Source organism: Puccinia triticina, chromosome 11A (assembly GCF_026914185.1).
Source record: "Puccinia triticina chromosome 11A, complete sequence".
In the NCBI taxonomy this organism is placed as follows: Eukaryota; Fungi; Basidiomycota; class Pucciniomycetes; order Pucciniales; family Pucciniaceae; genus Puccinia; species Puccinia triticina.
The window spans coordinates 1,216,932-1,240,843 of NC_070568.1; the positions used below are offsets into that span (position 1 = coordinate 1,216,932).

Here is a 23,912-nt window from a genome sequence, read left to right on the forward strand (position 1 = left end):
ATAAAATCCAATAGATAAAACTATTGAGGGGATCAGGTGTTCACCTTGACTGACAGATAAATTAGGAATCCCAATTCTAATACACCAGGGGAGACTTTGAAACACTCTCCAGAGACTGCCAGACTGTAATTTCATGTTTTTCTGGTTCAGATGTGAGTCAGATTTGGATTAGTAAATGATTGACAAATTGTTCAGAAGTGAATGGGAAGTGTTTCATAATCTATGAGGAAGTATCACAGGACCTTGTAAAATGTTGTATAGAAACATTTCATTAACTTAATTACAACCTATAATGAAATGATAGTTGATCAATGCCCAATTATTAATCATTTATGGTAATTTTATTTTGATCAATTTCTGTATGTGCAAGGGGCTTCACACAATATCAATGTGGTTATTGGGGGCTTCAATGGCTTTCTGACCAATGAGTAATTGACGTGGAGCTGTGAAAGGCCCATCCTGTGATCTGTCACCCCTATGTATGCACATGCGTGAGGGTGACATTGGAAAAGTGGAAAACAGCCCACATGCATGTGCATGTAGACATTGGAAAAAAAAAAACCACAACAACTCAGAAGCTTATTAGTGGTTTAACATTAAGCGGACTGAAAGGCCCACCAGAAAAAAAAAACGCCAGCATTTCCCCAGCCGTACAATAGTTTCACAGGTACAAAAATCCCTGGACCACTTGGCTCTTTAAGCAATTGGCGCCAAGCAAGAGCCAAGCGGTGACCTCCATTACTCCACACGCCCTCCCTTTTTATACCTTTCCCCCCATCCTCAACTGACCATGACTTCTCCCTATCCTTTTCCCTTTTCCAATCTCACCACTCCTCTCAACCACTTCCCCCCCCCCATTCTCTGTGTGTGCACAATCATGAATTTTTCCATTTGCATATTGTAGCTGAGGCCATTCTCCTATGGGAAACTGAGACTATTTTCTGGCAAGAGACTGTATCCCAGGATATCATGTCTCTGCCTCCCATACCAACATCCTGGAAGAGGATGTTTGCCAATTCCAGGAATCTGAGACCAGGTCCCGGAATAGGGGTCCCAATTATTGTACCAAGATTCTCTTCATCAATTCTGGGACACTTTACCGTATCCAGGGATACAATGTTTGCCTGGGCCTCACCAAATCCTTGGAAGAGGAAGTTCACCAATTCCGGGAATCTCAGACCGTGTACCAGAATAGGCCTATAAATGCTCCCCTCCTCAATAAACTCCTCGGGGACAGCTGACTAACCAACCCCTCCGTTATCAACAGTCAACCTCAACAGTTGAATCAATGGTTTGATACTCAACAGGAAGAAATGTGTAGTTGTTGCATCAACGGGGGTAGCAGCGCTCCTGCTCAACGGAGGTCAAACAGCTCATTCTGCTTTCAAGCTGCCATTAACAATCAACGATGAGACCTTATGCAACATTGATGCCTCAACAAAAAATGGGAGAGAGTTGAAGGGTTGTTTGCAGCAGATGTCATTTTCTGGGCTGAGATTGTGACAAGGCACCTCTGATATATCCAAGCAGTCAACAGATCTCTTCAGGTACTGAAAAATAATGGGGACCCGTTTGGGGGGAAGTGTGTTGTTTTCTCTGGTGACTTTTGTCAAAATCTTCCGGTTGTTGGAATGGAAGAGTTTCCTCCGTCTTGTCACACCACTCTGATATCTTTGTACCTATGGTCAGCAGTCAAAAGGCATGCTTTAACTCTTAACATGAGACTGAGGCAAAGAAGGGACACTGAAGGCACAACTGCCTGATTCGGTCAAGAACTACTGGATCTTGGCAAAGGGAAATTCCAAGCCACATCAATTGAGAAGGTGCAACTTGGAACAATCAACATCAACTTCACAATTTCTCCAGAGGACCTCATCCGGGAATCAGTCAAGTATCTATATGGAAACATCACCTCTGAATGTCAAAAGGCACAGGACAGTTACATGGAGTATCTAAGTTCACGATGCATCCTGGCCCCACTTAATGTTGATACTTGGGCTCTTAATTGCACAGCACTCCAAAAGATGAATGTAGAAGTGTTAACCTCAATTTTGGTCAAAAAGCCGGATGATGAAGCCTTAGACTTCTTGCCAGAGGAAAGTCTAAATAGACTGGATTTCCCTGGCTTTCCTGAACACAAATTATCTTTAGCAGTTGAAATTTCAGTAATGTTATTACAGAACCTGAGTATTCCACAAGGCTTGTGCTACGGGACACAAATGATGGTGACCAGTTTAACAAAGTGGATGATGGGCAAGAAAATCTTGACGGGCTCTCATAAAGTAAAATAAGTTACTTTGACAAAAATAACACTCCGGTCCAAGGGTGAAGCCCAGGCTAAGATATCATTCTATTTTAATCAGTTCCCTGTAGTAGCATGCTTCTCAATGACTGTTAACAAGAGACAGTGCCACACATTGAATAAATTAGTGGTTTTATTGAAATCTCAAGTTTTTGCCCATTGTCAGCTGTATGTAGCCTTATTGCGGGTGACTTGTCCAGAAAATTTGGCCATTTTTCAAATTGGAGCTTCTGAAGATCTTATCAATGTAGTGATTAATTCTTTACATGGTATGGCAATAATGGTCACAGGGCGGCTTGGCCACCCTTAAACCCTAGTATGCATTAAGAAGCTGATATCTCCAGCTGAAATCTGGTACCACATAGCTCCAAGCTTGACTTGACTCATAATACCTCCCTCTTTCCATCCTCTTTTGGCTCAATTCTAGATGATACCCACATTCAACAGTGGGCCACTACGCTGCGCTAGAAATCAGCTAACTGCCAATTACAGCGCCGCAGCTGGCAACAGGATTTTCCAAACTCCCTGAATTGTGCAGTCCTAATTGACTGATCCCTCAGGGAGGCTTATAGTTCAATCCATGCAAGGCAAGCAGTTGAATGCTGCAAAACAGACCATGTTAGCTGAACTGTCCTCAAAATGGAATTTTGGCTCTGCATCTGGTAACCAAGATGTCCTGACTCCCTGATGCAATGGTCCTGCTGGACCATTTTGATCAGGGAGGCTCCTGGAATATTCTCACCAGTTTAAGTGGTTCAATGCTGCAGAAAGGGCCACATAATCCGCTGTTGGCTCATTTTTTGGCGTAGCGTAGCGGCCCACCATTGCCACATTAAATATGCCAATTCAGATGGGCATTTCACATCTTTCTAACCCGTGTGTACATGTTGTTGATCTGCAGGAGGTCCAAATAGTGATTTTTCACCCCCTTGTGTGTATGTACATGAGGGTGACATTAGCAAATTGAAAACAATTACCACCTTCATGCACATGTAAATAACATGAATTGAACCCCAAGAAACCATCTCAATCAACAAACAGTTCAAATTGAACAATGATTTGATTGTGGCCATTGTGTCTGAGTAGTTTCAAGTGGAGATGTCACTTTGCACCCGGGTACCCAACGGGTACCCAGGTACCTGCCTCAAATTTCCAGGATTCTGGACACCCGCATGACGGGTACCCAGGTGCAAAAGGCAGGTACCCGTGGGTACCTGCAGCCACCCCTCTCGATGACCGGACAGACCGGTCATCGAGAGGGCTCTGTCCCCTCAATCACCGGACAGACCGGTCATTGAGAGGGCTGTGTCCCCTCAATCACCGGACCAACCGGTAATTGAGCTGCAGTCCCCTTGAGGACTGGACAGCCTTCTTGACCAACAGACCGGTGATTGGGCTGCAGTCCCCTCTGTTTGGTCATCCAGGGGACATTTGGGGTGGGTACCCGGTTACCCACCTTAAAAACCCAGGATTCAGGATACCCGCACCCGTGGGCGGGTACCCAGTGACATCTCTAGTTTCAAGTGAATTCCAGTTGAGTTCCAGATGAATTCTGTATGAATTCCGGATAATTTATGGATGAATCCAGGATCAGTTTCAAATCAGTTGTCAATGAGGTCCAGCATGGTTCATTATTTCTTACACTAATTTCACCAAAGGCATCCAGCACAGTTACAGAAAAATGGTATGGTATGGTACTCTCTGGAGAGTGCATCAAAGTCTCCCCTGGTGATAGTTTGTTTTTTTATTTAATGATTTGTGCAATATAAAGTTATGATGTGTCTGAACAGGGCCTAACTTGACTTGTTTTTCTGTCAATTTTCTCTTTCACCACAATTGCAGAGTTGTTTGCAAATTCTGGTTACATCCGCCAAGCCTGTAATATATGTACCAACCTTTTTGAGTACTCTACGGACTTTTTGGGGAACTCTTTTGCAGCTTGATGCTACAACTCGGTAGTCCGAATTCGCTTGACAACTCTTTTACCTTTCCTGGTTGCCATTTGCACTGGCATGAGTAATTCTGTTCTTTGGGGGAGGACGGTGTTGTGAGGAGGAACTCGAGGGGCGTGTGGTTGAGAGAACTTGCTTGTGATCACCAAGGGGACCCAGCTACGTGTAGGCTACACAGAAGCCCGGAGACCGGTCGTGAATATGAGCCGAGTACATAGTGCTCTCTCGATGAGAATCGAGGTATCCTCGTCGGCCCCGGGACCATCCTTCTTGCTGCTAGGCTGGCTAAGGCTGGCGAGTGTCGAGAGTCAAGAGCGAGAGAGAGATCTTCGGGATTGGCTTGTTACAAGCTTCTGTTGCTAGCTGAAAGCAGGAGAGGCTGCCTTCATCGGTCCAGGAGTTTTTCCTGTGCACCTGCATTTCTTCTACTCTTTCTCTTCGTGAATTTGCAAATAAATAGGCTCCCCCGCTTTCACAGCTACACATCCTGTGACATCTCCCACCAGCCCCGCCCTCTGGCACGTGAGTCCTGGCTGCGACATTCCCACCCAGAAGCAGGGCACTGGCAAACAAACGATGAAGCCAACCATCGCCAACATCAACACCAACACCAACGCCAACCACTACAGCACCCCCGACTACCCGATGAACGAACCCACAAACACCTACGAACACACATATCCCTCAGCAAGCAAGAAAGCACATACCACCAAGCCAGCCAGCGCTTTCCAACACAGCACACCCACCCCCAGGCTCCAGTCCTCATCAACACCCGCCTCCTCAAGAAGCCTCAGCCAGGAGAAACGATGGTACGACCGCTTCCGATTCTCTTCCGTCCAATACGCCCTCCTCAGCCTCCTCGCTCTCCAGTCCATCGCCGTCATCTCCATCCTCTCAACAACCGTCGCTAAGATCGAAAAGGAAATCCAATTCACTAACCCCCAGCTCAGGACTATCTCCACCTATCTGGTAAACCCCCGACCACATACACTACTCTACTCCAAACCAACACACTCTCATTCTTCCGTCTCTCTTATTAACAAAAAGCATTAGGCAGAAAACTCAACCTTTTGCTATCTTATCTGCAGGCCATCTTCATCATCGCAAACATCTTCCTGATCCTCATGGTCAGTCAGCTCGAAACATCCACTCGATCTGGAACGAGCCTCTAACGTTTATTTCTGATCTCCAGACGATCGACCTACTGCTCAATAAAAACGTCGTCCAGTTGATCGCCCTCTGTTTCTTCAACACCTCCATGGCCGTCTACGGAGCAGTTAGTACTCACCCAAAAGCCTCTTCTTCATTTATGTCAGCGCGTGGCCCACAAACAAGGGAAAAAAAGAAACCTGATTATATGCGGGTTTGTCATTTTTTAGGTGTTGCCTAACCAAATCCAAAGAGCCCTACATAACCCCGGAGGCGCAGTCAGCTGGAATGGTGCTCGGGAAGGAACATCCTGTAACATGGTCCGTGCTTCTCTTCATCACCTGCCCCACAGACCCTGACATTCTTTATTTTGGTTTTCTGGCTGTCACTAGTATCTGAGCTGCTTTGGAGTCCAATATCTATATGGAGAAATCGCAGGATGGATCATCGCTATTCCGGTGATCGGAGGAATCGTATCGATCTTGATGGCTTATCTCACATGGCTGATCTACAAGGAATTCGGTACGCCCACCTTCCCCCATAAAATAAACACAACAAAAACAGCACAATTAACATATTCTTCATCATATGTGTAGGATGGGAAATATTCAAATTGATTGGGGCGGATCTGGGGCTCAAGCGGATCTTGCAGAAGAAATACCTCTTCCACATGTTGCAGAAATTCGCCCTCTTCTTCTTCATCGGCCTGAGTTTGCAATTCTTGATGCTGGCCTCCAGCATGACTCCCTCTGAACGGATCCTGACTATTTGGTATGCCGATTCTCACTCCCCGCCTCTGTCAGCAGTATCTGCCGCTTAGATTTCCATTTGATTTTCTCTCTTCTTTCACCACAGTGCTTTGCCGTTCAGCTTGGGCGTCGTGTAAGTCATTTGATGGATGGCTAGCTTCATATCTGTTTGTCTGTTGCTAACCATACGTTTCTTGCAGTATGCTAGGCGGATTTGCTGTCAGTAAAGAAATCCGGTGGATGATGGGCATTTACTATGTCTGCTGGACCGGGGCAACCGTGAGTGGACAACACCAACCGGACACTTTTTTTGCCCTTCCGAAATGAGTTCATAAACCTGACCAATTCTCTGTTGCATTTGCAGGTTTATTTCATCTTCAAATTGATCAGGCTGTATGACAACGATTCGATATCGGCCGCCGTTCGTTCCCTGACGATCTTCTCCGTCCTCACTATCGCCCTCTTGTTTGCTACGGGAATCGTTTCCATAATGTGTTACCAGAACTTCGGCAAGGGACTCCTAGAAGCTCCAGCAGGTGAGTGGCACAGAAACACAGTAGCCGACGAAATAAATGATTGACGGGTATTGATTTGGATGTGTAGTGCTCAACGAATCGATATGGTCGAAGTTCTGCAGTCCACGGAATACAAGCGGGGGAGGGCTGGGAGGGAAAGGCGCGACGAAGCCGGGGATCTCGAGCAAGACGACAAAGCTCGACCGGCACAGTCGGATGACTTTGGGCGGCCGGGGCGGCACCGAAGAGGAGCTCAGTCCGCCGGACCATGACCGCATCACCGTTCTCGATGAGGCCCATCATCGTCGCCCGACTAGACCGGAAATGATCCAGCTCCAAAACCAGCAGTATCGCATGTCCATGGATTAGTCCTCTAATCCTCCACCCTTCCTCCAACTCCTCACACTCTCACCAACGCCCCATTTGCTCTTCTTCTCTTCTTCCTTCCTCTCTCTGTCTGTGTGGATATTATATACATAAGCGTTATATATATGTTGATACGTTGATATTGCATCTCTCTCCCCCCGGACTTCTTGGTTTCTTTATGGTCGTTTTGTTTAAGGGTTCTCTTTCGCCTTTTCCTTTTTCCTCGTTGTGCCTCCCTTAGTAACCTCTCCCACCCTTTCCCCTTCTTTTATCCATCAACAAAAAAAGAAGCAAAAAACTGATGCGGAAAAAATATTGAATAATGGGTTGTCTTGTGATGTGTGTGTATGTATGTGTGTGTATGTAGTACATCAGTGGATTTTATGGGATTGGTTCTCTTTGTTTCCTCATTTCGTGCCGTTTGTGAATACATCATTACATATAAATACTTACATACCAAACTTATAGTTATACCGTCATTTGTTGTTTTATCCGCCCCAGCTCCCCCTTCCTGCCTTCCAATTTTTCCTCGAGATACACACACACATGCAGACATACATCTAAACACTCAAAAACATACTTTATTTCCATTTCCATTCCTTTTTCTACTTTCTTTTTTTAATTGCTTTTGTATATAGAATACCAATCAAAATGTCAGCCGAGATGAGGAGATACAAGATAGATTCTATTATATATGTATGTATTTTCTTTGGGCGTGCGTGGGTGGGGATGGGTTGGCGACGATCACAACCGAGTGAAAGCAGATCTCAAAAATGGACACATCTTTTTTGGAAAATTGTTGGTGATGGGTCGTCCCTCTAAAACCACCCTCGAGAGGCTCTTGACCTCGGTAACTATGAACAAGTGCTGGTGGGTCTTGGGTTGTGTCGTCAGATGTCATCAGCCTACTCCAGAGAAGCATACTGCTCTCAAATAGGGGTCCAAAAGTGTCTCTGCCATTCCAGGCCACGAACCCAACGACTGGAGACTTGATGACTTCTACCCCCGACTTTCTGCTCTGTTCCGTACTCAATTTCCACCACTTTCCCCAGCCTGATCAGGTCCTCCAAAATGTCGTCTAGCTCCAAGGGGTTCAGGTTCAATTTCGTCCGTTTTCTTAATTCGTTCTGTGAGAGAAGTCATAACAAAATAGTTTATCAGTGACATGCGCTATTCGGCATGCTGGGGTGTTATTTGCGCCTTACGTAGGGTAATCCCGGGAGCGTCTGGATCAGGTTCTCCACTCGGTCCATCGACAGCTGGTGTAAACTCTCGACGAGATTTCCAGACAAATCAAGCCATAACCGAGGAACTACATAGCACGGATCCTTGGGAATCACTCGAGTCGTTTGATCTTCGTCCTCGCCCTTGTTCGCATCATCGCTTGGCGGCGCTTTCACATAGGCTTTGTCCGCCCAATTTCCTATGTATTCCGGAGAGAACAATATTGCGGCTTCCTCATCACAAGCCCATCGTAATTTCGCTGGTTCAGTTTTTGTCAGAGTTTGGACACACTGGGCCAAGGCATCCTGAGGAATCTGAGAAGATAATTGGTCCTGTAAACGGGTCATGCAGCAGAAAATTAGCAAAATACTCTTTGCTGCCTGTTAACTGAAGTCGAATTTCAGTTTTGGGGGGTTTGACTCACGATTAAGGCCTGTGGCGTAAGCCCTCCAGCGCCGGCTTGATGAACAGCTTGGTTAACTAGATCTAACTGTTCTTGCGGCGGCAATGTACTTTCGTAGGGTATGATTTCTTCAGGGGAAGATTCCTTGTATCTAAATTTAACCACACCCTCGATGCAACTATCATCAAGTTTTCGGGTACGATAGTAATTAGAAGTGTCCCATATTTTCGAGCGATTTGGATTCGCGTCCATTCGGAGCGTAACCTGAGTTCAGACGAATCGAGGAAATGTAAAGAAAAGGGCTGAAGGAAGGCAGAACGGGGTCACCGAAAATAAAATCTACTAACATTTCCTCGTGAATAAGCATGCAGTAGTGCAGCAGTCTCAGTATCAGTGGCAAGCAATGACCATGTCTTCTCTTCGTTCGGGTCTGATGTCGAGTGACTGCACAGGCGTTCCAGAGCGCTGATCCGGGGTCCCTGCAAAGCTCTCGTATCCGGATTGGATAAATATCTGCAAACAAAAAACAAAACAAAAAACATTAAAACTCGTTGATATAAGGAAAACCTGCTGGAGAAAATGCTCACTTGTCGGTATAACAATAGCTACGGCCAGGGAGTCGCTTCTTATAATGCAGCTTGCCCCCGATAGCTATAATGCCTTTCAGGCAAAGGTGATCTGTGGCCCGGACCAGCAGGTCATCGGGGTAGTGTGAAAGCACTGCCGCAGCAATCGGCTCGGAGTATGTTTTGATCGGCGTCGAGGTGAGGAGCTTGTCATTTTTCGGTATGCGTCAGTCAAGCTGGTGTAAATTGTCTCATCATAGTACAATAACAATGACTTACTTTGATGGCCTCACAAGCTCGAAGCACTTGATGTGATACCGATGGCGTCGGCTTAGATCCTATTCTGGTTCGACATGATGCCGTGAATGGCTCGACGATTACGCTCATCTCACGGATCACCGAATTTGAGAACGAGTGAAATTCATCCCATCGTTCCGAACGTCGGGAGGGAAGCAACCTTCGAACTTTATAATTTGACCGAAGTTCGTCATAGGTACGAGGCAACGGATGTCCGGCGTATTCCTCTTCTTCTTTCTCTGTGATACTGACCTGGGATCGTAGATAAGCTTTGTCGATGTTGGACCTGAGATAGTCCAATGCAAGTTCTCCATCAAATGCGGCAGGGACTTCGGGCGTTGGATCTGGTAATTCGGGTATCTTTCCGCGTTTGTCAAAATATACTTCAGTCCACGCTTCAGTAAGAAGGTCAAGATATTTCTTCTCTTTTGGGTCGCGCTCCAGTTTCAACTGTCGGTTTCTTAAGAGGTGGGTTCGGGCCCCTTTGAACAGTTTAAGTGTGATCGGCCAAGGTAAAACATGAGCGCAAGTTGCAAACGCCCTTGCTCTCATGATTGCAACCATATCCTGCAAAAAATCGTCGAGAGTCTCATTCCAGTCTATACGGGTCCGCTGACCGGGCTTGATCACTGGAGCAATATAGAATGACATGCACAATCAGCCCCCATTTCAGCTGTCAATCATGAGTAGAGCCCATACAATTGAAACTTACGACACGGTGCAGGGCGTAGTCCCATCTCGACGTTTGACTGCGGTCGAATAGCATTAGCAGCAACTGCACTGATCTTTTTGGGTTTGTCCGGAAACACGCGCCGTCGAGGCAATTCCTTGGGTTTCAACCTTCGAGGCTTAGGAGTTCTTTTCAACAGTTTGATACGCTTGGCCTTTGCTGAAGGCAACACAGGTAACAGGTCGCGTTTTGATGAACCGATGCGGTTTTCTATTTCGACCACCATTTCACTACCTTTATCGACTTCCATAGAATTGGCATCCTGAACAGCCTTCTTCCGCTCGAGCCATGCCGCTAATTCGGACTCAAGTTGATTGGCATTGATACCTCCATTATTCGTCGTGAATAATGTATGCAGATCTTTGAGCACGACTTCGTCAATTTCTTTGATACCGGATTGAGTTTTAAAGCGCTTGATGATCGAATTCCAATCCCCCTCTTTCTGTTTTAGCGCATTTTTGGCTTTGTCTGACAAAACCTTGGCAGCCTTCTCCTGTGCGGATTTCAATTTCTCCGCATCGACCTCGGGTGCCCGCTTTTTCATCCTTTTCTTGGGAGGCTGGTTAAGGGCTTTCTGAGCTTTCTTGGCACGAGATAACGCCGCTGCCTCTCGGAAGGTTCGGACTGCTTGCCGAATAGCCTCGGGGACGGTAACCAATATCTCTGCAATCTTAGAAATCATTTCATCGTCCGTTTCGAGATCATGAGTCAAATTGGTCTGCCTGTCGAATCTGACAATGTATTCTCGCTGCGTAGGCGTCAATTGAATACCTTCCCGCCACTTGGATTGGTCCGTTATCATTTGCAAAACTTTCGGAGGTCCACCGAACAGTGGAGAATCTCCGACTGAATCGACGGTATTTTTGGTCGGGGGGGCCTCAGGGTTAGGTATTGAAGCCCGTTTCAGCTCTTCCCAGTAGTGTTCGCCATCGTGCTCGTCTTTCAAGGGCCACTTGGCCAATACAGACGGTGGGTTTTGAGAGCGCTGACTGAATTCATACACATGACCTTCGTTCACCAGACAGAACAACCCTACGCTTGTGCACATTTGGCAAGGAGAATAGTAAAATGCCTCTCCATTCTCTGCGATCCGATAATATTCGGAGACATCGGTGCTCTTCTGCAACGGCACTACTAGTTTCAAATGGCATAAGACTTCAACTATTTGGTAGACTTTGACCCGTGAAAACTGGTTCCCAATTTGGAATAGACGCCTGATTGCTAGTGGAGTGTTGCTCATTGACGTTTCCAAAGCCCCGGGAGTAGCCCGAAATGTTTCGAATTCCTCGCTTTTTGTCATGATTGGGACTAATTTGGCAAACACGCCAACCGGTAGGTCTTGGAAAAGGAAGCTAGAAGAGAAAACTCGATGGCCAGATTTGATATTTAATGTTGAAGATGAGGTTCGACTGGGGTCATTGAACGACTTTAAAATATATAAGTGAAGAATTTTCGCCCGAGCAGCCTTCCCCAAAACAAAGCCGTAGAGCTGGGACAAGCATCGCCATTGATTCAAAAAGGCGGTGCGAAGAGCCTCGTCATTGACGCCTAATGCGTTGGGTAAGGGTGAAGGCCTGGTGGTTGATCTTGGAGGTAAGCGATGCACAGGAGAGGCGAAATCTTGATGTTGATTGACGCGTGCTTCAGTTGCTTTGTCGAGAGTTTTGAATCGCACTTTCATATCATCTAACCACTTCCTCATTTCCGGACCATCCAATGGGATGCCAGGTAGGTATATGATTTTCCGGTGGCAAGACGCGCCCAGCGCATCGGTCACCAGCACTGTTGTTATTTTGATTTCCTTCCTTGATTCGAGGCCATGGAGAGTGCAATTCAACGTTCGACTATCCATCAGACTGACTACATGATCTTGATCCGCTCGATCAACGAGGTCCCGGGCGGCTTTTGCCAACTCGTTGGTCTTTTCAACGATTCCACCGGCGAATTTGATAGCTTCAAGTAAGTGATATTCACGGTGCAATGAGGTGAGGTTTTGACGAGCACCCCGCGCTTTGAGTAAACTACCTGTATCGAGCCACAAAGCACATAATGAGTTGATTTGCAGAAGCCGGTATCAAACAAGACTTGCCTGCGGTTGGAGCGGGAGGCGCGCTAGGGGTATCCGGCTTATCATGCTCTTTGCGAGAAGGTGAGGTGTTTGAAGGAAGAGGTTCGTTGGAATGTTGGGATGAAGCTGGGGCATCAGGTTGAGGAAGCGATTGGGCTGCCGGCTCGGGGTTTTCCGCAGGCTTTTCAGACGGTGACGGCTCGGCCACCGTACGAGATGGATTTGAATTAGGCCCAAGCTTTGAACGCTTCCTCGGCTTCGCCGTAACGGAACTCTCGGAAATAAGACGCTTAGCGGGAATACTTTCACCAACTGGATTGGTCATTTGTACCTCGGGCAGAGAATCTGCCAGCCATTGTCAGCCAGACAAGCAAAACATAAGAGTCAAGATGATTGATTTAAGGCATTGCTCACCATTTTGTTCAGCTTGTTCCTGCGAAGATTTCTCCTGAACTCCATTCGCCCGTTTAGGAGGTCTTCCTCGACGTGCTGCTGTCGGGGCTTTTTTTACGAGCTTTCCCCAAGTGCCCTTTGGTTCTGGGACCGTTTTGCTAAAAAGCTGAGCGGCGTTTTCATAGAAGGCTAGATTAAGCGTTGAAGATTCTATGTGCATGAATCCTCCCGTGTTCGAGTCTCGTGCGCCGTCGTCGTCAGCAGCTAGCATGATGCCAGAAGCTTGGCATTTGGCCTTCAACCCTTCCGAACTAAACCATCTCACGCGCTTTTCCCGACCAGATGTTTCTAGCACGCTGGAAACTTTGAGGTGAGAAAGATGCGAAGGACCTTGTTCACGCTCCATTCTGGTTAGGATTTGCTCTACTGTCCGACCTTCAATGTCGTTGAGTTTATGGCACAGAGTCTGTTAATTTGCCCAAAATCATATTAGGTTGGACATGTCACCGGTTCGGAGATAATGGATCATTAACCTTATATATTATTCCCTCTTGCCCTGAACTATCAAGCAAGTCATATATAGTTTGCCCTATGGACCTTGTGATGGGTAACACGCTTAATTCCTCCTCGACTTCTTGATCATCAACGGCCGCTGTAACAGGTTTCGGTTGGGTTGAAGTAGCACACATCGACTCTTCGCCAATGGGAGTTAGTCGAATGCATGGGGTGTGCCCACTTGTGTTGACTATCGCCACTCTTTCTACAAGCCCGCGCTTGATGTAGGCATCAATTAACCGGTTTAGTCTCCTTCGTTCATCTTTCGTCGGAGTAGCGATGCCCTAATGGATAATTGAGGAAAGGAAACGAGATGTGTTAGGTATGCAACTTATACAGAGCGTGGCACAGAGCGGTCCAACATTTGGAATTGACTCAGCACGATTGCTTTGATGATATCCGCATGGACCATCGTTTTGTCTGGACTACGTTTGAGCACAGTAAACATTCTGGATTTTACTAGGTTTTCATTCACGGCTAGAAACTCTCTGTTTATCGGAGACATGACTGCCTTAGGTGGATCGTCGTTTGTCACAGAATGGATGATACCGTCCATAGTCAGATTCTCTGGGGTGTTATTGAACAAGGAAGAAGGATTGGGCGGGTCAAGGCGAGGAAAGCCGTATTCATCGGAATCAAAGGCTGGATCTTGGGGGGTTGAGGAGGTACGGTGATCTTCATCTTTTCGGATTGAGTTTTTGTACCACTCGGACGTCGCAAGATAGCGCCTGTGAACCACGCGATTGGTCCATGCTTTGTGTTGATATGCGCGAAACTTGACAACCAGTTGAAGGTCAGTGAGAACTTTCACGAAGTGGAATAAGGATTTCTGGTCATGTTTCAGCTGGCGGCCTAATTCCATGACCGTAGCACCGGCCTCCCTTCCTTGAGCCACAATCGAAAGGACTTGGTATACGTATGGTGTTAATCTGGGACTCTGTGATGACCGAAGACAGTAGCTTGTGTCAATTTCATATGTGAATTAAGTGATGGTATCTACTAACCCGAGTATCAGTACCAACTACGGCTTTCCAGCAGGTCATTGGATCAACGGCTATCTTCAGCTTGCTCTGGCCATCGTCGCCCAGTCCGAATTTCGCTATCAGCTCGTCCCTCGGTAGAGTGACCAGAGACGGACTTAGTTCTCTCCAAACGGAGGAGGACGGGGTGGCAGCTTGTTTGGAAGTAGCTGTGGCCTTTTTGAGTTCTTGAGACTGAGGAACTTGAAAGCTTTTTTGAACTTTGCCTGTCTCCAGTGCTCGCAACTGACCGATGCTCAGACAAGGAGCGTTGGCATCGGCGTTCTTTGAATTAGACACCTCACTTTTGTTTCGGTTCTTTGTTGATTTTGTGAGCCGGTTAGGACGTTGAGTCATTTTGTTGGCCGCCTTAGATGCAATCATGGGTAGCTGTAAGGTTTTTGTCCCAGAATTTTCATTGCAAGATTGTACTGAGCCGGGAATATTCGAGTCTGGTTCCCATGCAGGGTCATCTTCGACCGCTTCGCTGGGGTTGGGGGCGGGTTCGAGCTGTTCGAGCACACCTAGCCTGACTGGTTCTAGTTGACAAAGCTTCCCCCAGACGAAGTTTTTGTAGGACTCGTCTACGAACTGACTGGGTTCAGCCGGATAGCGAGCTCTGCGACGAGTGTAGTAAGATTCGATGAATCCATCCAAACGGGCCACCGAGCAGCCTGCCAAGAGTTCGACTGTCAGTAGAAAAGTCTTGGAGCTCATTCGAACAACTCAATACAAGCTCTACCTTCCTCGCCATCCATGGCCATCTCTGTCACGAGATGATGTAACAGCTCGTCGAGCATCTTCACCAATGGTCCGTGCCGTGAGTGTACCGAATTTAATGTTGGAGTGGTGGCTCGCAGGAGAGATGATTTTATTACTAGAAAATCATCTAGATAAACTATGTACAACATCTCTGTGACAGCTGTCGTAGTCGAGAACTATGTACATGTCACGCACCACGGAAAAAATGGGGGTTGGTCGGACCCAAGGCCCGTCAGTCTCACGCGAATAACACAAGTCCCTCTCTGTGCCCCGCGAGCACCCTCCCGCTTGCGGGAAATGTCCAACATTTGGCTTGAGGTTGCCCAGCCAAATGTTGAAAAATGCCTTCTAACCCAAATATCACCGTATACCCCTCTGATTTATTCATAGCCTCCGGTACCATTAGAATCCTCTTTCATTTCTACATAATCTCAGCGGTCCAAAACAACACCTACCGCCTTCCCCTAATAAAAAAATTAATGTAAAAATTCCACCTGAGAGCCTATCCGGCCTGATGTAGACCGGATCACCCATCCGGCCTAAACACATGAAGATAAGGTTAGACATCAGACATCAATACCCTTTTATGGGTATAACTGCCGCAAGCCACCTAAATTCTGTATTGACGAGAGACCTGTCATTCTTAAGTCAATACTGAAAAAACCCGTGAGAGTGTGTCCAACCTTGACCTTTGGATGATCCGATGGCTCCATTGCATAGCTCAAGACAACCCCTCACAGGAATGGCCGCTGAGCGGCGGGTTTGGGACAAATTTAATTGAAAAAATATGTACAAAAAAGCTGAGAAGCAGGGCTACAACATGGTATAGGATGCTTTGAATTTTGTGCTGAGAGAAATGAGTAAAAGAGATGTAAACACAGAAATCATGATTTTCCGTGTAAATATCTCTCAGCCTCAGGCAAAGATTGGGACATTAGTCCTAAGCCTCTCCGAGGAGGCGCAAAGCGTCTCCGAAGGAGAGGCTTAGTTAATCTCGAGTCTCACGCGGCTTGGGGGCAAGCCTCTCTGTTGAGACGGGGGCTCTCCTCTACATGGAGAGGCTTGGTTAAGTTCGCGTAAAAGCGAGTTCCAAAGCAGCATGCCGTTCAGCTCTGCGCGCCAGAACTTTCACGGCCACGGGAGGGTGATGTGCCCAAACGCTGGATTTGGGAACAAAGGGGGCAATCATGTTTGATGCAATGTCTCTAGCCTAACTAAGCCTCTCAAACGGAGGGGGGGGGGGGCACATCCCGAAGGGACTCTCTGTAGGAGAAGCTTATGACTCATGTCATACTTTTTACCTGAGAGGTTGGGCTTTTGTGGCTTTTTATGCCCTTTTTTCCTTTGACCCTCCACACAGCAAAAACTGGCAAACCTCTGCTGAAGCCCTGAAGGGTCAATACAGCTGACCATCTTGGCTTCAGATCCCTGTCCTCATAATGAGGATTAGATGCACGAGCTGGATTGGCCAAGTCATATTAACCAGAGCTTGGAGAGCTTGGATCCTGTGAAATTGAATTGAATGATCATACTATTTTCCAAGGTTGGTTTTTTCATATTTTTTTATATATCTTTTAGGTGCAGTTTGATTTGACATTGCACACTACTGTATATATCAGCTACTGTGTACAAAAACAAGGCATAATGTGATGAAGATTGCCTATAAAAACTAACTGGTGAATTTAAAAATGCCAGAAACCTTGGGATGAGAGATTAAGCATACGGAGAAAGGTGAAAAAGAGGAGAAGAAATAGAGGACAACTAGTTTAAGTGTTCCATTGACATTGCTTGCTGCTCTGGGTGGCTTGTTTCATCTGAGGGCATGTTTCTGACTATGGAGGGTGAGAAATTTTTTTGTCTAGAGACTCCAATGTTTTAAATGTTGGAAGATTGTTCACACAGCTTGATGGTGCAAGAACTCTCCACTCTGCAGCAAATGTACCAGTAATCACAAATCAAACACTTGCACATCTCCAACAGCTATTACTCCCTCTTGTTGTGTATGCATCACTCAAGAAAAAATGATCTCCAAAAAGAATATCAACTAGCAATTGTGTGTAGTGAGCTCCGCGGTAGAATTCATTTTGTAAAAAAAGTCCCAAACGTTCTATCTTGGCCGCAATGTCTTTGTCAAGTAGGTGTAAGACAATTGATCCATTTTTTTACCACTGCTATTTGGGTCGCCTAGTCATTGAGCTGATTGTATCAGAGACGGATCAATTCTGTTTTGAAGGCCTATTTCTTGTAAGTGAGATTGGTTTGAAGGTTCAAAATTGGTGGGTACTGCATGTAATAGGGTTGGAAATCTTGATGGGAAGGTTTTTAGTTCTTGGCAAAGAAGCTTGGTCCACTTGTGAGGTCAGTTCAATTCACACATGTCATACAACCCAGAATACCCCAAAAACCATAAGTTTGGAGGTTCATGGGAGGAGAACGCTTGGACTTCCAGAGACATGTGTAGCGGCAAAGATAGGAAAGAGTGAGACAAGTTTCATGATCCAAAGGGCATGCCTGGGGACCTTTGGGAACAGGGTCAAAAATTGAAAGGCACAAAATTTTCTGCTACAACATTTAGAAGATCAGAATCTCTCAGGCCAAAATGTGGACATTAGTCCCAAGTTCCTGCTTCTGAGGTTGCGCTTTGCACCAGCCCAGGCTGTACCAGGGCCCTCCAAAGTGGGGGACTTTTGTTAAGTTAGGCAATGTCTGTCCCCGGAGATTGTTTTGTCAAATTCAAAGGGCTTGAGAATCACCAGAAATGTTACCAACCTTGGCACTCCTTGCAGCTCAAATGTGTAGGGGGGCTACATCCGGCGCCGCAGCACAGTTCACCCCTCTTGTTATACCACGGGCCCAGAATAAAATCCCAGAGGCATCCAGATTCCAAATCCATTCAAAATCCAGATCTCCCCTCAAAACAGTGTCACAACATGTTTTTTGTGATGAATTCTTGGTTGCCAGGACGGCACTGGGACTCTGCCATCCCACGAATGGATCTGCAATCCCAAAATGCACCCGCGGTGTACGCCATTTGCTGGAAAGCAAATGGGGATTTGTCCAAGCAGTCACACTACTCATACTATTTTTATGGTTGGCTGCTTGGATTTCCACTTGGATGGCATATTTTTGTTTTCATTGGTTCACATGCAACATGTGTATCAGATTGCTTATCTGGAAGTATCAAAATATGCTGCGGAAGCGTTAGGGGCCGCGTTGACAATAGAAATTCACAAAACTGTAATGCCCATTTTAAGGTGTTTATCAAAAACTTTTTGAAATTAATATTTTTTTCCCTATTACCAAGAAACATCTAGTTCTGCACAGCTTGCCAAAATTTGTAACAGTTGTTCATAACTACCTTAAAATTGGCTCTAAAGTTTGGTAAATTTTCATTGTGAACCCCCCTATTGAATGTGTGCCAAGAGTTCTACCAGTATCTTATAACTTCCCCTCCCCAGATGAAATTCTTCAGGAAAGTGTTAAAGAGGCTCATGCTATGTTGCCAAAGACTTTTCCAATTTAAAGTAAATTTGGTGGAACACCAATTCATCCAGAATCAGGTGCATCACAAATATGTTGCACCACAGTAAATTTTAGAATACTCTTTATAAAAATTTCCCCTCTTAAAAACTAGTTCCAAAATTATTCCATGGATAACTCGATTCAAGTACAGGATAATCAGGAGGATATGTGGCGGTCTGCGTGCGGGCCGGTGCTCGACTGTCACTTTGCATGTCATTATGCATGCGGCAATTCGAAACAGATGAAACCATCCAAGGTGTTGATGTGATCGATCGCACTCGACAGCCTTTGACCATCAGGATACTTGCTTCTCGTTAAGCTAACATTCACTCTACATCATCGATAACACAATGGCGATCGCTCCAGGTACCAATACGGTTGCTGCCAGCACTGGCAACAGTTCAGGCCAAGGACGAAAGGCTTTCAAGAATGCTGAGAAACCGATGGAAGTTCGATTGAGGTGAGCTCTATACATATTTGTGAATCATTCATGTACACGATCTCTTCGGATTCTAACATCGGTTTTTTTCGTTAGCAATATGACAGCGGCAAAAGGTTACATTCCTTCATCGACTTGAGCAGTTCTTCAGTCCGGCTAACATTATTTTCATCTGCAGCGATCTCGGACGCAATTAGAACCTCGCTTGGCCCTCGAGGGATGGACAAAATGATTCAGACTGCCGATGGAAATGTGACGGTATCGAATGATGGGGCCACTATCCTCAAATCAATGAGTGTCATGCACCCCGCTGCTAGAATGCTCGTGGAACTTTCGGCTGCCCAAGACGTATCTGCTGGTGACGGGACGACTAGCGTGGTCGTCCTCGCAGGGAGCCTCCTAGGCGCGGCTGAAAAGCTATTGGCCAAAGGTATCATCTCTAGAGTCCACTTTCTTTTCTAATATCACCACACTAGAATGTGTTCGCTTACCTCATCGGTTGTTCTTCTAGGAATCCATCCAACCATCATTGCTGAGAGCTTTTCACGTGCAGCGATCAAAAGCGTAGAATTTCTCGAAGAAATTTCTACCCCGGTTGATCTTAATGATCGCGACTCTCTACTTCGCGCCGCAAGCACTTCCTTGAACTCTAAGATCGTGTCACAATATTCTTCTATTCTGGCACCGATTGCAGTCGATGCTGTCAAACGAGTAGCCGACCTAGAAACCTCCAGCGTTGATCTGAAAAACATTCGAATCATCAAGAAGGTTGGTGGAACCATCGAAGATACCAGCTTGGTCGACGGTATGGTTTTGCGCCAGAGTGTTACCAACAGCCAGGGAGGTCCATCGAGAAAAGAAAAGGCTAAGATTGGCTTGATACAATTCCAATTGAGCACACCCAAGCCAGATGTGAGCATCGTGTTGAGCTGACTATTCTTGATCAAGACTATCACAACTGTTTTGATGTGTGCTGCTTGCTGACAAGCTATGATTAGATGGACAACGAAATTAATGTCACTCGATACGGTCAATTAGACAAGATTCTCAAGGAAGAGCGACAATATCTACTGGAACTCTGCAAAACGATTTCGAAAACCGGATGTAACGTGTTGCTCATTCAAAAGTCAATTCTTCGGGATGCGCTCAACGACATCGCCGCCTTTTTCCTAGCTAAATTCAAAATATTGGTGATCAAAGATATTGAGCGGGATGAGATTGATTTTATTAGCAAAACTTTAGGCTGTAAGCCAATTGCTGATATCGAAGCTTTCTCGGCGGATAAGCTGGGCGAAGCTGACCTTGTGGAAGAGCTCAGTCTCAACGGCGCGAAGACCGTTCGGGTATCAGGGATCAAAAACCAAGGGAAAACTGCAAGTATACTTTGTACGGCCGCTAACGAGCTGGTGGTCGACGAAAGCGAACGCAGTTTGCACGATGCTCTTTGTGTGATTCGCTGTTTGGTAAAAAAGCGGTCAGTCTAACTGAGTTATACCCACGATTCGAGTTACTGATTCTTACATTCACCCAATTTAGCGGCTTGATTGTCGGTGGCGGGGCACCCGAAATTCATGTCTCACGGCTCCTATCTCAACATGCACAAACACTCAAAGGGATGGAAGCCTACTGTTTCCAAGCTTTTGCCGACGCTTTGGAAGTTATACCTACCACGCTAGCGGAAAATGCTGGTCTGCCAAATCCAGTTGCGGTCATTACTGAATTAAGAAGCCGACACGCCGCCGGAGAAAGAACTGCTGGGATCAATGTGCGAAAGGTAGGTGAACGGCGCCCTTCAGCATTAGTAACAATGAATATGTACTGATGTTCATTCGATCATGTAGGGCTTGATTAGCAACATGCTGGAGGAAAACGTTCTTCAGCCGTTGCTTGTCTCAACTACTGCCATCACATTGGCCACTGAGACTGTGGGACTATTGTTGCGAATAGATGATTATCAGTGAGCTTTGTCTTCACCTTCCTAACAGGCGCCGTCTGAGAGAATCCGCGTTTGATGTGACTTGTGTTTTACAGCCCGACTAGGTGATCGGTCCTTGAAGGTCAAAGCTGCGTTCGAGTATCAGACGACGTGATTGATTGTATCAGAAACCAATCCCTGACTTCTCTACCTCCCTCTTACATTGTGATTCTATTTAGAAAGACAAATATCCTATAACAAGTAGGTGATGATGGGTTTTTGCTCCATCACCCTGTGCGCAACTATGAACGATGTTATTCGCCAGTTCACAGCTTGCCAACTTGAGTACTCCTTCGGATTTTGGTTTTGACGAGCTGTGTAGTGAACTCTCAAACAGGTTTTTCAAATCACAATATATTTATCTCAACCTGACTCATCTCAGTGAAGTGAGCTCTCAAACAGGGTCATCAGACAGTATAAGGTTCAGGCTGCTTGATCAGAGCGAAGGGTGCTCTCAGACAAAGTGGTCTGAATATAACAATCTCATCTCGCCTAATCACGACCAGCATGTACAATATCCCTGTGTTGTATCGTTGAATGGTGAGAGATTGAGATGATATGCCATTGATGATTCATGAAATATGCGTTGTCTCAATTCTGCTACAGCATTATGTAGAGACTAGGTTCGCAATTGGTTGCCAGCAGGTGGCCAGGTGCTGGCTCGTGCTCTGCCATGACTGCCATCTTAGGGCCCCTGACCCTTTGAGGCTCTCGGTTCCTGTAGCAGCACTGGCATGCAGAAGGCACCCCAGTTAAGTTTAAGGAGCAAGGACTGTTTAAATTCAAGCTTCTTTTGGTACGCAGGTGCATACTCAACAAAAGAACAGACAATACGCAACAAGATTTGACAAGGGAAGTGAGCCGGTGTTCAATAGATACGCCATGCGCCTGTCGATCGATTTTGTATGATGAGGTCGATTGATGTCTGTTGATGTGGCTTGCCGGCACACAACTTCTCCCGCTGCATCCGATTCCGCAGGCCGTCTCAATTTATTTGATCAGGGACCTGATCACCCAACTTGAGACGAATGTACAATTGCAAGATCTTGCTCCCTCCAGAGCTGAACGATGGAAGATGCGCTATTGGTTTGCCCTCGACTAACCAGTATAAAACCCACCATGGTTGTGAAGGTTGTTGTCCTCGATTCAGACAGACAACATCATTCAGCACTTAGCCGCCTATCGCAAGCATTTGCATCTCTCTGACTCCTCCCGAGTTGTCAATCCCCATACAGCGACCCAATCCCTTGAATCTGCAACAACTGCTACTAGTAGGCTTTTTTGCTTACCATCGGATTAACAACCTTACTAGCCGGCGAGGCGCCGTCGAAAAGTTTCTCGCACCACTGGTACGACGAGGTGGGTACCCATTTAAATGGCTCATTTCCGGATTATCGAAGATCGTTTAGTTTGATCTGTACATCCAAAATATGTATGAATTCTGGTGCAAGTGTAAAAATCTGGTTGCTCAATGAGATTGCTTGTTGTCTGATTCAAAAGCAGCCTTCCACTGAGCCCCTCAGACAAAAAGTATCACTTTCTTCCCGGTTAACTATGGAACCCACTGTCTCCAAGGCACGTTTAGAAATATCATCGTTAGTTGTGCAACTGCTCCTCTATTAATTGCACCCTGGTTTTGTCTTTTCCCTGGTGCAACACTCATCAAACGTTTGATCTTTTTCCAATCAATGATTATAGAAATCTTCCAGGCCCAACCACTTCTTCCGCTCCAATGACCATTGTCATCAACTGTGTCGGCGCGCTAGCTGTTGGCACTATTGCCAATAGCGTAGTTGGAGCTTTGACGGGTCTTTTAGGATCGCTCATCTGGCAACACGACAGACGCGTTGCGCAAATCATTGTGCTCATCGGAGGCCTCGCTGGTGGAATCGGCGGTTTGCTTCATGCAATAGTTACGGTTAATGGCAGGCAGAAAGTTGAAAGAAACGCGACCGATCGGGATTACGACGATTTCGGCAGGGTATTTCTACGGGTATTCAGTCAAGCGCCTTTCTGGAGCGTGATCGGGGCTTCGATAGGCTTTTGGATTGCGAACAACGCAACTTTCGATATCACTTTCACCATTGTCATCCTCACCGCTCTGGCTGGTACCCTTGGATTCGCGACCTACGCGATGGCCATGTGCTGGCTCACAGGCTCTTACCTTCATCTTTTAATCCTACAAAATCAGGTACTTGTACTTGCAGAAAAACTGGACATTTGGAACGGCTCCGATCACCAATCTTTCCATTCTCCGATGCCTTACAATCCTCTAATGCCTGAATTCGAATCTTCGCCCACAAGAGTCAAGCAAATGGTTATTGAGATTAGAGAACAAGATTAATTTTTTTTCTCTCTCAGATAATGTTTCTTCAATTTCTTCTCGTCCATTAAATTATTCTCGTTATCCACCTCAGGTTTTTGCTTGTATTGATTAGAGTCCGCCTGGCTATATATACCACGTCTTCCAGGCTCGTATTCCCTTTCCCAAAAAAAAATATGTCTTGTGCCCTTCTGATTCTTTCTAAAATGCCTCCATCTGAACATTTGACAATCATCAAGCTTGTTAATCGGAATATCTCTGGTTTAAAAGACACAATTACGTATTCGGCTTCCCCATCCGTTAAATTAAGAGAGCTGTAACGTGATTCTGCAAGACACAGGTGGGTATTGAAGTGCAATAGGGTGCATGCACTACGTTTTTCAAGTTTCAGGAGGTGGGTCTGTACACCATAAATTAACGGATGGTGCGTGATCATCAACGACTTTTGCGTGGTCGGAACACGCACCGGTGGGAACACGTCCCCCCAACCTGTTCATGTGGAGAGCCCACACATTTTTTTTGGTTTGCAGCAAAACCTAGACCACCTTTTCAAGGAGGGTCCGGGTTTCTGAGCCGGCCGCCCAACACCTTCGGCCATCCAAC

General features: G+C 46.2%; 4 protein-coding genes across 4 annotated transcripts; 3 read left to right on the forward strand and 1 right to left on the reverse strand.

Annotated features, from left to right (window-relative positions):
* Positions 1-4,899: 4,899 nt before the first annotated feature.
* Positions 4,900-7,036, forward strand: PtA15_11A125 (uncharacterized protein; the record flags this gene model as incomplete). Its single annotated transcript, XM_053161002.1, has 10 exons — positions 4,900-5,223; positions 5,343-5,381; positions 5,447-5,530; positions 5,634-5,723; positions 5,796-5,925; positions 6,000-6,174; positions 6,259-6,285; positions 6,353-6,431; positions 6,655-6,688; positions 6,756-7,036. 10 exons carry the CDS (start codon positions 4,900-4,902, stop codon positions 7,034-7,036), a joined length of 1,263 nt encoding a protein of 420 aa, XP_053024992.1.
* A 926-nt stretch (positions 7,037-7,962) lies between these two features.
* On the reverse strand, positions 7,963-15,088 carry PtA15_11A126 (uncharacterized protein; the record flags this gene model as incomplete). Its single annotated transcript, XM_053161003.1, has 13 exons — positions 7,963-8,160; positions 8,239-8,589; positions 8,682-8,924; positions 9,008-9,173; positions 9,248-9,432; positions 9,506-10,152; positions 10,236-12,278; positions 12,343-12,666; positions 12,736-13,180; positions 13,248-13,553; positions 13,652-14,206; positions 14,274-14,962; positions 15,031-15,088. 13 exons carry the CDS (start codon positions 15,086-15,088, stop codon positions 7,963-7,965), a joined length of 6,210 nt encoding a protein of 2,069 aa, XP_053024993.1.
* Positions 15,089-18,922: 3,834 nt separating this feature from the next.
* PtA15_11A127 (uncharacterized protein) lies at positions 18,923-21,055 on the forward strand (the record flags this gene model as incomplete). Its single annotated transcript, XM_053161004.1, has 8 exons — positions 18,923-19,032; positions 19,108-19,127; positions 19,190-19,441; positions 19,523-19,923; positions 20,010-20,485; positions 20,548-20,785; positions 20,853-20,968; positions 21,043-21,055. The coding sequence occupies 8 exons, from the start codon at positions 18,923-18,925 to the stop codon at positions 21,053-21,055; spliced, it is 1,626 nt and encodes a 541-aa protein (XP_053024994.1).
* A 1,485-nt stretch (positions 21,056-22,540) lies between these two features.
* On the forward strand, positions 22,541-23,330 carry PtA15_11A128 (uncharacterized protein; the record flags this gene model as incomplete). The annotated part of the gene is made up of 2 exons (XM_053161005.1): positions 22,541-22,581; positions 22,685-23,330. The coding sequence occupies 2 exons, from the start codon at positions 22,541-22,543 to the stop codon at positions 23,328-23,330; spliced, it is 687 nt and encodes a 228-aa protein (XP_053024995.1).
* Positions 23,331-23,912: the final 582 nt, after the last annotated feature.